Source organism: Theobroma cacao, chromosome 1 (genome assembly GCF_053813885.1).
Source record: "Theobroma cacao isolate CCN51 chromosome 1, ASM5381388v1, whole genome shotgun sequence".
Taxonomy (NCBI): Eukaryota; Viridiplantae; Streptophyta; class Magnoliopsida; order Malvales; family Malvaceae; genus Theobroma; species Theobroma cacao.
In genome coordinates this window covers 35425366-35440436 of record NC_142639.1, presented here as the reverse complement: position 1 = coordinate 35440436, position 15071 = coordinate 35425366, and the positions used below count along the sequence as shown (strand labels likewise).

At 32.3% G+C, this 15071-nt stretch overlaps 2 protein-coding genes across 2 annotated transcripts; both read right to left on the bottom strand.

Moving 5' to 3' along the window:
* Nucleotides 1-62: 62 nt before the first annotated feature.
* Nucleotides 63-5261, bottom strand: LOC18613394 (ELKS/Rab6-interacting/CAST family protein). Its single transcript, XM_007050605.3, has 9 exons — nt 5106-5261; nt 4406-4470; nt 3989-4151; nt 2896-3740; nt 2464-2637; nt 2240-2356; nt 1274-1453; nt 1116-1162; nt 63-678 (listed from the first exon to the last, which is right to left on the bottom strand). The coding sequence occupies exons 2-9, from the start codon at nt 4451-4453 to the stop codon at nt 360-362; spliced, it is 1893 nt and encodes a 630-aa protein (XP_007050667.3). The 5' UTR covers nt 4454-4470; nt 5106-5261; the 3' UTR covers nt 63-359.
* A 511-nt stretch (nt 5262-5772) lies between these two features.
* Nucleotides 5773-10981, bottom strand: LOC18613393 (CBS domain protein with a domain protein (DUF21)). Its single transcript, XM_007050603.3, has 13 exons — nt 10612-10981; nt 10306-10382; nt 10099-10182; nt 9898-10011; nt 9317-9400; nt 9148-9219; nt 8535-8602; nt 7847-7934; nt 7637-7710; nt 7184-7556; nt 6867-6913; nt 6688-6769; nt 5773-6255 (listed from the first exon to the last, which is right to left on the bottom strand). Exons 1-13 carry the CDS (start codon nt 10856-10858, stop codon nt 6202-6204), a joined length of 1464 nt encoding a protein of 487 aa, XP_007050665.3. The 5' UTR covers nt 10859-10981; the 3' UTR covers nt 5773-6201.
* Between the last annotated feature and the right edge of the window lie 4090 nt (nt 10982-15071).

Below are 15071 nucleotides of genomic sequence, written 5' to 3'. Positions count from 1 at the left end.
CCAACTAAATTCACCACAAGATTAAATGATCACGATCTTCAGTGGGTCGGCCACTAAACATATACACACAAAACAGGGCACCTGCATAAATGCACTCACTTATTCGTTACTTAATGCTGTACAAATGTACTGCAATAGTATTTTGTTACTAATATAGCAATATAATGTTCAAAGAAAATGCCTATATATATGATAAGGAAATTCCAAGTCACTCAAAAGTGCTTGAATCCAAGATCCTAGTAGCTAGGAAATGGTTATTAAAATAAAATTGCAGACTTCGAACAGCCATTTATAACTGGAGGCGACCCTTTTGATGTTCATAAGTTGCATTGATGATTCATGTAGCTTCGCTGTACAATTCAAAATTCAGCATCTCTATCAAAAATTTCCCACCCATCATCCAAAAGCTCTTTGCCATCAGCTTTGCATCTTTCCTCTAATGATCTGCTTTTTGGTGACTGCCCATTAACAGATGGGGTTGGGCTTCTCTTCTCTGGGGTTTTAGCTTTCTCCCCCTGCTCACAACCAAGATCAGATGCCATGCTTTTAAGAGATGAGCCAGAGGAGGCCAGGATGCAACTGGTTTGGCTCGAGGATATAGATTTGCTTAGTGGAACACGCTCATCAAACTTCTCTTTAAGCAATCTCACATCCTCACAAATAACAGATATTTCTCCCCTGCAAAAATTATGAAATGGAAAATGTTACCATTTCATTCATTACTACTTAATTCCTCGTGCTAATGACAAATCAGAGCTAGTAAATTTAAATCGCTTAAGTTTATCAGAACATAGTTTCAAATATATCCACTAACAATAATATCAAGCATGTATTGCTCCATCCTACCACATGGAGTTGGATATCAAGTGGTGTGACTTCATCCTGAATACCAGAGGCATAACCATAATATACATAGTGCTTCAATTATTTGGCCCCCCACTTTACATTCATACTACTACTGACAACATATCAACTAAACTGAAACAACCAACCAAAACTGGCTCACCTCTCCCACCAGTCAACAATTTTCCAGTAAACTCACAAATCAGACTTAAAATAAGATAACATGCTGGATGCAAATCAATATAAATAAATAATCAGATGATGAAGCTTACTGTAAGGAGTCAACAATCTGACCGCGGTCCATAAGAAACTCACGTAACTGCAGCGAAGCAAAAATATATAATATAATAAGTCCAAAATAAGTAATCTATTATAACTTTTGTTTAAAATTCTTAAGCACTAGTACAGAGTGCACAGAAATGAAGGCTACCTTGGAATTTTCTTCTGCTTCCTGCCGTAGAATCTTAGACTCTTCAACCACCTTCACCATAATGGCTTCTTGTTCAGCAAGAGCGTTAAGGGCAGATTCTTCTTTTTCCAACTTTTCCTGCTCAGCCGTTTTCATCACCTCCTCTGCTGCAGCTTGTCGAGCTTCAAGGGTTTGACGCATCTGTGGTAAAATGTATAGAAGTATAAGATGAGAATACAACAAGCTCAAAGTCATCCATAGCAATATTATGTTCTTGTTAAATGCACCATAAAATTCCTAGGATGATCTATTACAAATCTCTAAATATTCAGCCATGAATCTGTTCCAAGCAAAGGGCTTATTTATCTCAGGATTAAGAAAACCAAATATCAGTTTCTTGCAGAACACATGAAACGAATATGTGTTTTGCAAAAATTACAACTTCTCAGTATGCGCCACCACATAAATAAACATATTGATAAACCCAGATCAAGACAAATTATGACATAAAGATAACTAAATAGACAAATAAAACATTCTACAGCATATAATTCTATCAGTAGATATCAAAACCAAATTCACCATAAAATTCCAGCAAGCTCAAAGTCATCCATATCAATATTATGCTCCTGTTAAATGCATCATAAAATTCCAAGGATGATCTATTACAAATCTCTAAATATTCAGTCATGAATCTGTTTCAAGCAAAGTGCTTATTTATCTCAGGATTAAGAAACTCAACCAAATATCAGTTTCTTGCACAATACATGAAATCAATATGTGTTTTGCGAAAACTACAACTTCTCAGTATGCGCCACCACATAAATAAACATATTGATAAACCCGGATCAAGACAAATTATGACATACAGATAACTAAATAGCCAAATGAAACATTCTACAGCATATAATTCTATCAGTAGATATCAAAATCAAATTCTATACTGAATATCTACTAGATGACCAATTTAATTTTTTCCAAGAATACCTCATCAAGAATAGCAAGAGATTTATCTCTTTCCTCTGACAAGCTGAGCAAGCGACTTTGAAGTTCCCTCACTTCAGTAGCTAGAATTGCCTTCTCCCCATATACTTCTCCAGCATGCTGCAAAAGGAACACCAATGACTGAGCTTTCATGCTCTTTCAAAAATCATGTAACCACATTCTATAATTGGTAATTTAAAAATGCAAGTTATTAACAAGAGTTCAACCATGTCATTTGCTTCCTTTGCATGTGGCAGCATCTGTTTAAGTTCCTCCACCTTGACAAGAATATCCAAACCTCCCCTAGCAGCTTCCTCTTTTGCTTGTTCTGTAGCTTCCTCTTTAAGTTCAACTTCTCTCATCAAGTTTATAATTGACTGCATGGCCTGAAATAAGGTTTTCTGCACCAAAACATGATAAGTTAAGGTTCTGTTCTACCAAATAGAAACAAAAGAAACAATGAACCAACTTTTCATATTAAAAATGCTTCATATATAGCAGCAATACCATCAGAACCTCATGATATTTTATTCCTCATGCCACGATTGAATGACACAACAAACTTGGTAGTATTGTTAGCATTGCATAGGATTCATTCTCATACCCAAATAACCTCCAAAACTTACAAAAGAAAGTAAAAAGTTTAGAGCAAAGAGAACCTTGTTATTTTTGGCATCTTCAATTATCTCTTCAAGTAGATCAATTCTGCATGTTTGGCCAGATCTACTGACAACAGGATCAAAGGTATCATCTTCAATATCACCCATTTCACTAATGGAGTCCTGCTGGGATTTAAGTTCTACAGAACAACTTCCTTGTTTCTCAGAATCAGTAGAGTGAATCATAGAACCACTTTCAGAATGACGAGAAGCGCTTGGGCCTTCTGGTACTTGTTCTTGAGAAGATGATGGAACCAGCAGAGACACAGCATTTTCTTCCCCTACCATGGTGCCATTTAATGAACTGTTTCTGCATAAATCTGCATTCAAATCCAGAGGTCCATCAAGATTTAAATCATCATTTGAGCTTTCACTACTACCAGTATTCTCCAGAGGTGAGGTATAATCATAAGCCGAAGTGACTGGTGAAACATGGGGACTCCTAACAAACCCATCTTCAATGTCTATGGCTTGGTCTTTACTTGGCGAACCTGACTCTTTGCTTTCAAGATTTGCACTTAGCAGAGCATTCTCAATCCCTAAAGCATTGAAGATGACACTAGACTTATCTTTCCCAATTTCAGCAGTGTTTTCCAGAGGGTTGCCCAGTAATATCAATTCCTCAGTTTCAATATTAGCAGCCTCATTATTGTTGTTCTCATGAAATTTTGATGTACTTGCTGAATTTGATGCCTCAAGAAAATTCACATTGTTGGCAGCACCTGTAAGACGAGTATCTCTACCAACTTCATTTGTTTCCAACAATGGTTCTGTAGAAGAGCATGCTCTTTTCCCCAATAATACCTTTCGCCGCCTCAACTGATCGGTTTCTTCCTCATCTACAGCTACATGCTCAACAAGCAATATATGACATTGAACAAGTCAATAAATCAATGAATAAAACCCAACAAGCCACTAATAGACATGCATAGACAAAATAGCGGTTACCTTCTAATCCACAACAACAAGCAGTGAAAGATAAATAGCTAAACCTTCCATACACTAGTTGATTTAGGCAAATCCGCGAAAATAAAATAGCGTAAACACAGTGCAGAATAAACCAACTCAAATGGTAAATCATGAAAAAAGCTACCTTCATTTGGTTGCACTTGAGGACTCTGGGTTTGTGAAGAAGAACTAGCAGCCATGATTTGTTTAGACAGGTAAGGAAGAATCTCAGACAGAACAATCTCTGCAGCTGCATCAACATCCTTAGAGTTCTCAATAGCAACAGCTTTTAGAATGCGTGAATCAACCTGTGCAGAAGGTGAAAGAAAAATATTTTTTACTGGATGGTTATATTTTCAGAGTATAGAGTACAATTTCAGATATAATCCAGAAACCAGAAAGCTGAAGTAATCCATTAAACTCTAACCAGATGATTTCAAAATCACTAAAAAGGGATAGCAAGCAAATTTGAAAATTTCCAACTTATAACATTGTGTGTTTATATAACAATAAAACAAAATCCAATAACAGCATTGAATTAAAAATGAGTAAAAGGAAGTACCTGCGGAAATATATTCATCAAGCATTGATAAACCTTATTAAACCCCATATTGGAAAGCTATGGACCTGCAAATACAGCAACAAAAATGTACATAATATTAATAATCAACATTGTAAACTAAAAAAAAAAAAATAGTCTCAATAAAAATCATAATTATAAACATGCTCAACATACGCGTACCACAGAATTTTATTTTTGCAACGGAATTGAAGAAAACAAAGAAAAATTGTTTAGTACATGAAATAACCATCAACTCACGATTTTTCATTTAATTAATGATGAAAGAAAACCTAAGGATCAGAATACAATTAATCAAAAAATTATATAAATCAAAAGTAGAAACCCTAGCGCTCTGTTCGATGGTTAAAAGGACAACAAAGCCAAATTAAAAGGCAAAAAAAAAAAAGAATTTCAAACACTAGATTCTTATTTGAATTTATATATATATATATATATATATATATATATATATATATATATATAAAGCGAATATAACAATAAAAGCAGAAAGAAAATCCGAAGGGAATCCTAACATGCAACGAAGCAAAGTGACTTAGAAACTAATGCTCTGTTTGGCGGCGGAGAAAAGAAGATATGATCAAAAATGGATTATAATTTGACCGTTGGAAAGAAAAAAAAAATAGCGTTTTACAGGAAAATGAGAGAAGAAAATTAAGAAAAGAAAACAAAAAGAACTGACCTTTTCAGGCGAGAAAGAGAGTGAGAAGGCGAGATTGGGAGGGTTTTTTCTATTTTCTTTTTTGGGTGTTCGTGATATATTATGAAAGATATGTTGTGGGGGAAGGGGGAAGAGAACCCATAAGAACTACGCAGCTAAGGAACTGGATATCACCGTGATTATAGATTTTCGTTGAGGGTGTTATCGTCAAATTAATACACCTTTTCCTTCGTTGACTGGCCCCCTCGGCCTTGGCATGGTGGCAATATAAAGCAAGTCGTTTGGGTCGTTGCGATTGGAGGATCCGAGTTTTTTTTCTTTTGGGCCACTTTTGTTTAGTGGCTGTACGTGACTAGGGAAGCTTCCCCCACCCTGGACTCCTGGACCATTTACCCTACGCTATTCTTTTGTAATTACTTGAGTAAAAATTTACTACTATATTCCCAAAAATATTTATTATGTTGTTGTATTCGTCCCATTTTTAATTTTACTAAAATGCGTTAATACTTTTGCCTTCTAAAATGTTTATTATTTCAATGATTAATTATCTTTTTTTTTTCAAACATAGGTTAAATGTCTTGCTTACTAGTACATGTAAGTTATGTTGTAGAAGCAATGTTTTTACTTGTTCTGGTCAAATTAAGTTATGCTGGGAATTTTTGTTTGAGGAAATAGAACATCCATGGAGTAATCTGACAGCTTTCAATCCTTACCATAACAAGCATATTTTTGTCTCTAATCACATTGCTTATGTCCTAATTGATCGCCACGGTTGGTAGCAATTAAAAACTACTTGTGTTTTCAGCACCTTGCTCCAAACAAAATGATCCTAGCAAAATCCACTCCCTACAAGCCATATTTAGGATTCATACCTAGAAATAGCTAGTTTTCTAGTAGAACTAGTAACTACTACCAAAAACAAAATTTTTCCCTAATTTTCTTGTACAGTAAGCATGCCTTGTTTTCTCAGTCTGAACCACACACATGAGCTGCGATTTAACCAACCTAGTTTGAGAATTTACAACAGATGGCAAGAGAGAAAAACGCATCACTTCGATTCTATTTTGCCCAGCTAATGTCATTAGATACTGCCTGGAAGAGGAGATCTCCCTGTTTGCTAATCATCCTCCACAGACTTCTTTGTCATCTGTCCTTGCTTACTTTGAACACCCTGAAAGATATCAAATGGAAAATTGATGATTAATAGAAATTTCTCATGGGTCATGATACTTGTGAAGTATTCCACATAATTTTAAGCCCAGCTCCAAAGCTTATCTGTGCTTTTTCCATATTATTAGCACATTTGGCAATGTCTCCGATAGGACAAAGTATTTTGTCAACCTCTTGCCTGTCAAAAAGACGTGTGCATACAGAAAAACTCAAAGGGGATGTCTCATGACATGCATCTCCAATGCAGAGGTTTGGTGAACTCTGAAATCAAAGGTTTGAAGAGATTGCATACATGGAGAATGCCAAACAATTTAATATGATCTCTTAGATCACATATTACCACAGTAAGCTGGTTTTAGATGTTACTTCACTAATGATCTAATGATGTGAGTAAGACACACCTGATATTAAGAAACAAACATTGTGTACTTACTGAAGGCTTTTGGCCAATCAATCTACGACTCGATGGAGCTCGGGCCACAGATGAAGCAGCCGCAGCAGCAGCCACACGTATCCTTGAAAAAATAGAAGACAAGATTAATTCATGTTCAATTAAGTAATTAGCTCAACTGAAAGTGTATAAAAAGTTATGAAAGCCAAATAGCATTGTACCTTTTATGTACATCAACATATACATCAGTCTCATCTACAATTTCCTCCTACAATGCAGAAATGGATCAGCAAGTAACATCTATCCAATTTGCATCACGTATGTGAAGAGAAACAATGTGGATGGAAATTCCATGATAAAACACATTTTCACAAAATCAATTGCCAAAATCACTGATCTTAATTAATTGAAGTTAGAAGATTAAGATAGGGCAACAGAAGAATTTAGTTGGCAAGGTATATCCACAAGTCTGGAACATGGATGAGCCAAAGGTTTGAAAAAGTGATAGACGGATGAAAATGATGGAAACAGCACTTACTTGGAGAAGTTCTTCAAAAACATCTTCTAGGGTAATGATACCAATGACTTCCCCATCTTCAATATCCTCTGTAAAATGATGCAAGGTATTTGCTGTGACACCATTTTCTTGAAGAGTTTTCTTCACAGTGATAGGCCTTGAAGGTTTCTCAACATCAACAGCAACACTATTTAATTTAGTGTCATATTTGGTCAGCAAAGGGGTGGTTAGTTGAGAATTCCCATTGGTAACTCTATGCTCGTCAAATTTCTCTCCATCATCAAAGAACTCAGGGTCTTTGGTCTTTTCTTTGACCTTCACTACAGCTGCCATATGACTGCTTCCCTTTTGAAATTCATTGAGGATATCATACAAAGGCATGTGTGCTGGAACCCTGAGATGTGCATGCATGAGAAACCATACTTTTAGATAAAGAGAGAAACATAAAAACCAATGGGGAGAACATGTGTACACCTAGGAATCCTTCGGATGGAAACAGCACTGACTGGAGTCTCTGTCTCTGCTCTTACAGTGAGAAGACTTTTCACCTAAATATCAAGACAAAAGAGAATTCATAAGAATTTAAGAAGGAAAAATTAATTCCACATTGCACTAGAAACATTTAACAAGAAACTTTCAACTTAAAGGAAACCATAGGAAAGCCAATGGGGTTATTAAACACACCAGTAACAGCCCAATGATGTTTTTCGGATTCCCAGCATAGACCGGGATACGACTATGACCACGTGCAAGAATTTTTCCAACTGCTTCCCTGCATTAAAAGTCAAATAAATTCATTCATGACCTAATATGACACTAAATTAATACAGAAGTAGTGAAGGAAGTACTTCATATATAAACCACCTTTGAGGGTAGGGATCATTTTATTCACTAGAACTTTACCACTTAACAGGAGATTATCATTAAAGTCAATCTTGTTTCCTATAATATCATGCTAAAAGGAGCAGCAGGTGTCGCATGAAAGAGGAAAAAACAGTATTCTCTACATCAGGATAGGATTATTAAGCTAAGCCTATCAGTGCAATATTCCAAGTTCTGAATCCAACCAGCAGATTTCCCCACCTGTCACAAGATCCATCACTCATCCAAATATTCATTTTCCCATTAAAACCTCAAAAAACTCAAGCATTAACTTAGTTTTATCCAACCAGTATAAGAGACAAATTATATTCTGCCCTTTCCTAAAAAATTACAGATAGAATGGGCCTCAGATATTTTTTTGGCTTTCCTGAATCTTGAACAGAACATTGGGAGCTTTGGTCACTTCTAACTTGTTTTAACTGCAAGATGAAGAAGCAAAAATGATGCAGTAAAAAAAAAAAAAAAAGAATACCATCCAGCTGAAACTCACCAATCCAATTTCGAATTGACATCCAAGGAAAATGTCGACTCAATTGGTGTCATAGCCTCCTCTGCAGTCTGCATCTTCCAAGAAACATCAGAATTGCGACCATTTTATAAAAGACAGTGCAATGAACTCTTATCAGCTTCTAAGCTATCTCAAAGTGGAAAATTGGAAGTAAAACGAACAGATTCTGGGACAGATGAAGCACTTAGATAATTTGAAGCAATAACAACCAAATAGACTTCTAGGTTAAAATGGCCAAGGAATTCAAAAGGGAAGAGAGAGAGAGGAAGCTGCTGTAAACCCCTTAGAAGCCTATCACAACCTTGCACAGACAAACTTACCATTTTAACTGTGATGCTATTGCTACTATACTCAAGTAGTACATCTTACAATTTCATAATTGGAACTGGCTAACTTTAGTCAGTGCGTTTACCATGTTTATATAGGTGTGTATGTAGATATGATCCAGATCTGAGTATATTTGTTCATTTTGTATTGTCAGAGAACAACATTCATCTTTTACATGTCTGAATACTGGAAGTTTCTATTATAGACAGAGATATAAAGAGACATGCCATTTTGACTCATGGAATGCTATTTCAATAACAGCATTTACCTTTTCAGTTAAATCTAGCGCACCACTAATGATGGTTGTCTCGTCATGTGTTAGTTCACCACCCTTTCCAGCCTATAAGGACAGAAATGACAATTAGTGGAAGTTCAAATGAAACAAAGACAAATTTATTTGCTTAAGCAATATTATTTTATCTGGTTCAAGCAGTTACCTCTTGGCCGTGGATAGAGACAAGGGCTTTCAACTGAGCCCGTCTAAACAAAGCATCACCGTGGCCAATTACAGCATCCAGAACCTAAAGCCAAGCCAATGAATGCAGGACTATTATTTGATAAGCAATACATAATTTGAGCAATCTCAGAAAAGAATAAAGCACTAACCAATGGCACATCCTGATTGCTGAACCATATCAAAAGCATCGGTATAAAACCTCAAACAGAATATAATATCCAAGAAAACCACAGTCCTCAAGAAATATCATATACCTAAGGGTATTTCAAACACAAACTTAATAGGGTTGTTTGAATGGAGATCAAGGAATATCCAGATTTAAGCACCATATAACTAAGGTGACATGGCACATTGATCATTGCTCAATATATCAGAACCTTTTTCTTCGCCCAATGCAAATCCTCCTAAAATACCCACTAAAAGTTTGACTCTTTATTGAACCATACGCATTCCGCTAAACCAAACATGGATGTTTGCTTGCTGATGTCTGCACACATATGGCAAGCTGCCCTGTTGTCTAAATAATACTAGCGGACAAAGAAACTTAAATTGGGATACTACCTTTCCAATAGGGTAAGCAATTGGATAACAAATGATCATCAAAATGCGCACCAGCCACACAAAATTTGCACCAACAGAAAGTCCATATCTTGAACATATTGCTTGTGGAATAATCTGATCCAAAATGGGTATAAAATAAATAAATCCCATCGAAAGGCTTAAATAGCTGAAAATGAAGCATTAAAAACACAATAAATATACCTCTCCAAAAGCCAGAACAAAAGTGACAGACAGCAACACTGCAACAAAGGGGTGAAAAATTTTATCAAGGGATATAGGAAGGGCCTGCAAGAACAAAGAAATCATGAGCATAAGGATAAATCAAGGAAATGCTATTGCGTCTTCAAAAAAAGGATCATTAAAACTATCACTAATTTTAGTAATACCAACAGATAAATATATTTTCACCTCCATGGCACATGCATTACACAGAAGCAAAGTCACAAGAAGCTGATGCTGCCTTTTAACAACTGGTAAGATAGTAGCTGCACTACAGGAAGTAGAATTAATATAAAATGGAAAAAATGGAACATAATAGTGATATAAATAAATAATAATTATACCAAAAAAAGAAAAGGGGAATTGGGTGTCTGTTTTTTGTAATTCTATAACTTGAAACAGTAAACTCAGCAAATTTATTACTGGGTAACTGTTACTAGTTTTTCTGTTACAGTTGACGAACAAAAGGAAAGTAAAAACTGAAAGGGAGTTTACCAGCTTGTTTCTTCTCAGTAATAGTGCCGCTTCTCTGTAGAATTTCGAGCTCAACGAGACTCATGGACATCAAGCCTAAGGTAAGGCCCGACATTATCCCGGCGAAGAGCACAAGCAAGCAGGAGAATCCCGCATAGACGAACCACTTAACGGAGCCGAAGGGGATGTCGTCCGGTTCGAAGAGGATGTCGTTCGGCGATAACGTCATGATTGTCCGAGCTAAGACTATGGCGTTTTGCAACAACATGTCCTTCCTTTTTGCTGCCGTTGACTGGAGGAGCGTAGCTGTTGTTAGTGGTGTCTGGTGTAGTGGTGACGCTGCTGCTTATCGTGGAAGAGTAAACAGAGAAAAAGAAAAGTACTAATAAACCGGAGTTGAGGCTTTTAAAGAGAGAGAGAGAGAGAAAGCGATCTGTCCTTTTTTTCCTTTTTTTTTTTTTTCTTTTGTGGGTGTGGGGTGGGGGGGAAGGTGGGGGTTGGTGTGGCGCGTGCGGGAGAGAAGGGGACAACGTCGGGATTTAAAAATGATAAAATAAATAGGATTTATGAATACGAGACGGAGGTAGCCGTCACATCATATTAGTTAAGACTATAATATACTCGGCCGTATATTGCACGTTATTTTTCCAAATTTAATTCATGTTTCGTAAAAAAATAAAAGAAAAAAGAAATATTAGTATTTCGATATTTTTTAAAGTCGGCTGATGTGATTTGGTCTGTTAGACAAAAATAATTTAAATTTTGTGATTTATAAATTTACTACAATCTGAAAAATCTTTGCACATCATTGCAAAAGATGCTAATCTTTTCTTTTTTAAAATATATAAATCAATACATTTTTATATTGATTAATTTTTTAAATTAATTATTCCAAATTATAAAATAATATCTAAAAATGAAGCAATTAAAATCTGGAAAAAAATACAATATAAAATATTTTCATATTTTGTTTTCTCTCCCAATCTTTCTTTTTCTTTTGCCAAAAGACTTAAAGTTTAATATAAAAAAAAGACTTAAATCTTTTTCGCTCTATTTAAAAATATAAATTGATAGAATATATATATATATTTTTAAAATAGAAATTGATAGACATGTAATACTTAATAATATTTTAATTAAAAAAATATTAAAAACATAGAGGTAAAAGCACAACATTATAAAAGAAGCCATAACTATTTTTATTCATGCAAAAAAGCCCAAAAGCATTTTAGGCTAACCAAGCCGTCCATCAACCCAAAACTAAGCTCCATTACGAGACCCAAATATCAAAGCTCAAGCCGGTAAACATATAAAAGGTAAAACTTAAAAAAAGCTCAACTCGATGCTCAAATCTCATCACAATCCATATTAGTTATCAGCTACACAAGTTGATGTCATTAGCATATGAATTATACACACAGTTATTATATAAAATTTATATATTATCAGTGAAATCAAATATTATTACCTGATTAATAAGTAAATTTAAATTTGAGAATTTTAAAAAATAAATGTTCACAATTTTAAAATATATTTAAATTTTTATTTTTATATATTTATAAAGTGACACTTTATGACTAAAATGATATTATATAAATATTATAAATACTATAAATTATTACTAACAATTTTTTGATTAAGTGCTTTTCTCTCTGTTTTTACTTATGTGTTGCTCCCTCTATGGTTTACCACACTAAGTTCACATTTTCTCTTTTAATTAGAATTTGATTTGACAAGTCTTGTCAATTACGATCCACTATCTATATAAGTCATTAGTAATGTGGTTTATCCAAAATCAAATATTATAACAGCTCTCTCTTGATGGCTCCACGGGAAAACTTGATTACTTTTTTTAACCTGCAGCACTCTCTTGCTAATGTGCTTATGTGAGACTGTCTAAGAGACCCATTGAGGCTTCTTTTTATATTAAGTTATAGATTCTCTTTTTCCTTATTCTCTTTCTTTCCCTAAAAAAAAAAAATAACACGTATTAATCACTCGACACCTCATTTGATGAGTTGTCTTTCAATTGAGAGTCGGCTCAACTTGAAGACTTCTTTAAGGCAAATTTTGCAATAAAGTCATCATTTTTTACCTTATTGTAAGGTTAAATAATAAGTACTATCTTATCTATAAGATTAAATTGCAGCCATGGATTTAAATTTAATAAAGAAACAAGCAAACCCATTAAACTGCTTAATAAAAAAAATAAGATTAAAAAAATTAGAAAGTCTAAGGAGATAAAGACTCTCTAATAAATAATAGTAAGAATAAAAATAATTATTGTTAACAGTTGTTTTTAATTTAAAGACGTAAGAATTTATGTAAAAACTCATAAAAGTGGAACAATAAATTTAAAAATCCTAATGTGCATCCGAGCACTTGACTCATTGATTAATACATAATTTTCCTGTCTAAAGAATAGGGTTCGAATCTCCCTTTTTTTAATTATAAAAAAAAAATTTTAAATCCTAATGTAAATATGTGAGAGTTAACCTAATATGTCAATTAAGTAAAAAAATATATAATTTTTGTAGAAAAAAATATTTAAATTTATATTCTTAGACTAAAAATATTTAATGATTTACAAATTTTAATTTTAAAATAAATAATAATAAAGACAAAAATAATTATTGTTAAAAGTTGCAATTACAAGCCTTGACGTAAAGCTGTAAAAATCGATTTAAAAACCCATAAAAGTGGAGCAAACATATTTAAAATCTTAACCTAAATGTGTGAGTGTTAACGTAATAAGTTAATTAAGTCATAAAAATATAATTTTAATAAAAAATAAATATTTAAATTTATATTTTGTGACTAAAAATATTTAACAATTTACAAATTTAATTTAAAACTAAATAATAATAAGGATAAAAATAATTATTATTAAAAGTTGTTATTGCAAAGCTTAGACGTAAAGTTGAAAAAATTGACGTAAAAACTCATAAAGGTAAAACAAGCATATTTAAAATCTTAACCTAAATGTGTAAGAGTTAATGTAACAAGTCAATTGAGTTACAAAAATCTAATTTTAATGAAAAATAAATATTTAAATTTATATTCATTAGTTAAAAGTATTTAATGGTTAACAAATTTTAATTTAAAAATAAATAATAATAAGGATAAAAATAATTATAGTTAAAAGTTGCCATTGAAAAGTCTTGAAGAATTGATGTAAAAATTCATAAAAGTGGAATAAGCATATTTAAAATTTTAACGTAAATGTGTGAAAGTTAATGTAATAGGTTAATTAAGTCATAAAAATATAATTTAATGAAAAATAAATATTTAAAGTCATATTATTGGGTTAAAAGTATTTAACGATTTATAAATTTTAATTTAAAACTAAATAATAATAAAGATAAAAATAATTAAAGTTAAAAATTACCATTGAAAGGCTTTGATGTAAGGCTGTAAAAATTGACGTAATAAATTATAAAAGTAGAACAAACATATTTAAAATTTTAATGTTAGCATGTAAGAGTTAAAGTAAGAGATCAATCAAGTTATAAAAATCTAATTTTAAAGAAAACAAACATTTAAATTTATATTTTTGGGTTAAAAGTATTTAACGATATATAAATTTTAATTTTGAAATAAAGAATAATATCGATAAAAATAATTATAATTAAAAATTATTATTGAAAAACTCTTTACCGTAAAGTTGTAAAAATTGATATAAAAATATATAAATGTGGAACAAGAAAATTCAAAATCTTAAAGTAAATGTGTGAGAGTTAACGTAATAAATCAATTAAGTAAAAAAAAATTTATTTTAATGAAAAACAAACATTTAAATTTATATTTTTAGACTAAAAGTATTTAATGATATACCATATTAATTTTAAAATAAAAACTAGTAAGCGTAAAAATAATTATAGTTAAAAGTTACTATTGGAAAACCTTGACGTAAAGTTATAAGAGTTGACGTAAAATTGTAAGAGTTGACGTAAAAAGTTATAAAAGTGGAACAAGCAAATTTAAAATCCTAACATAACTATGTGAGAGTTAATGTAACAAGTCAATTAAATGAAAAAAATCTAATTTTAATGAAAAAAAAGAACATTTACATTTATATTCTCAAGCTAAAAGTATTTAATGGTATACAAATTTTAATTTTAAAATAAAAATAATAAAAATAAAAATAATTATAATTAAAAGTTATTATTGAAAAGCCTTAATGTAAAATTATAAGAGTTGATGTAAAAACTTATAAAACTGGAATAAGTATATTTAAAATCTTAATGTAAATTTGTGAGAGTTAACGTAACAAATCACTTAAATAAAATAAATATAATTTTAATAAAAAATAAAAATTTATATTTATATTCTCGGTCTAAAAGTAATTAATAGTATACAAATTTTAATTTTGAATAAATAATAATAAGGATAAAAACAATTATAATTATAAGTTACCATTGAAAAACCTTGACGTAAAAACATAAATGTGTAAGAGTTAAAGTAACAAGTGAACTAATTAA

What these genes read in the sequence shown, in the direction of transcription:
- LOC18613393 (XM_007050603.3), bottom strand. Translation starts at nt 10,858, where the DNA reads ATGTTGTTGCAAAACGCCATAGTCTTAGCTCGGACAATCATGACGTTA. An exon ending in GTAATGCATGTGCCATGGAG is followed by an intron (nt 10,183 to 10,305) that starts GTGAAAATATAT and finishes TTGTTCTTGCAG; the next exon opens with GCCCTTCCTATATCCCTTGA. An exon ending in TGATTGGCCAAAAGCCTTCA is followed by an intron (nt 6,256 to 6,687) that starts GTAAGTACACAA and finishes GATATCTTTCAG; the next exon opens with GGTGTTCAAAGTAAGCAAGG.
- LOC18613394 (XM_007050605.3), bottom strand. Translation starts at nt 4,453, where the DNA reads ATGGGGTTTAATAAGGTTTATCAATGCTTGATGAATATATTTCCGCAG. An exon ending in TGATGAATATATTTCCGCAG is followed by an intron (nt 4,152 to 4,405) that starts GTACTTCCTTTT and finishes CCTTCTGCACAG; the next exon opens with GTTGATTCACGCATTCTAAA. An exon ending in TCAAGTGCAACCAAATGAAG is followed by an intron (nt 3,741 to 3,988) that starts GTAGCTTTTTTC and finishes TTGAGCATGTAG; the next exon opens with CTGTAGATGAGGAAGAAACC.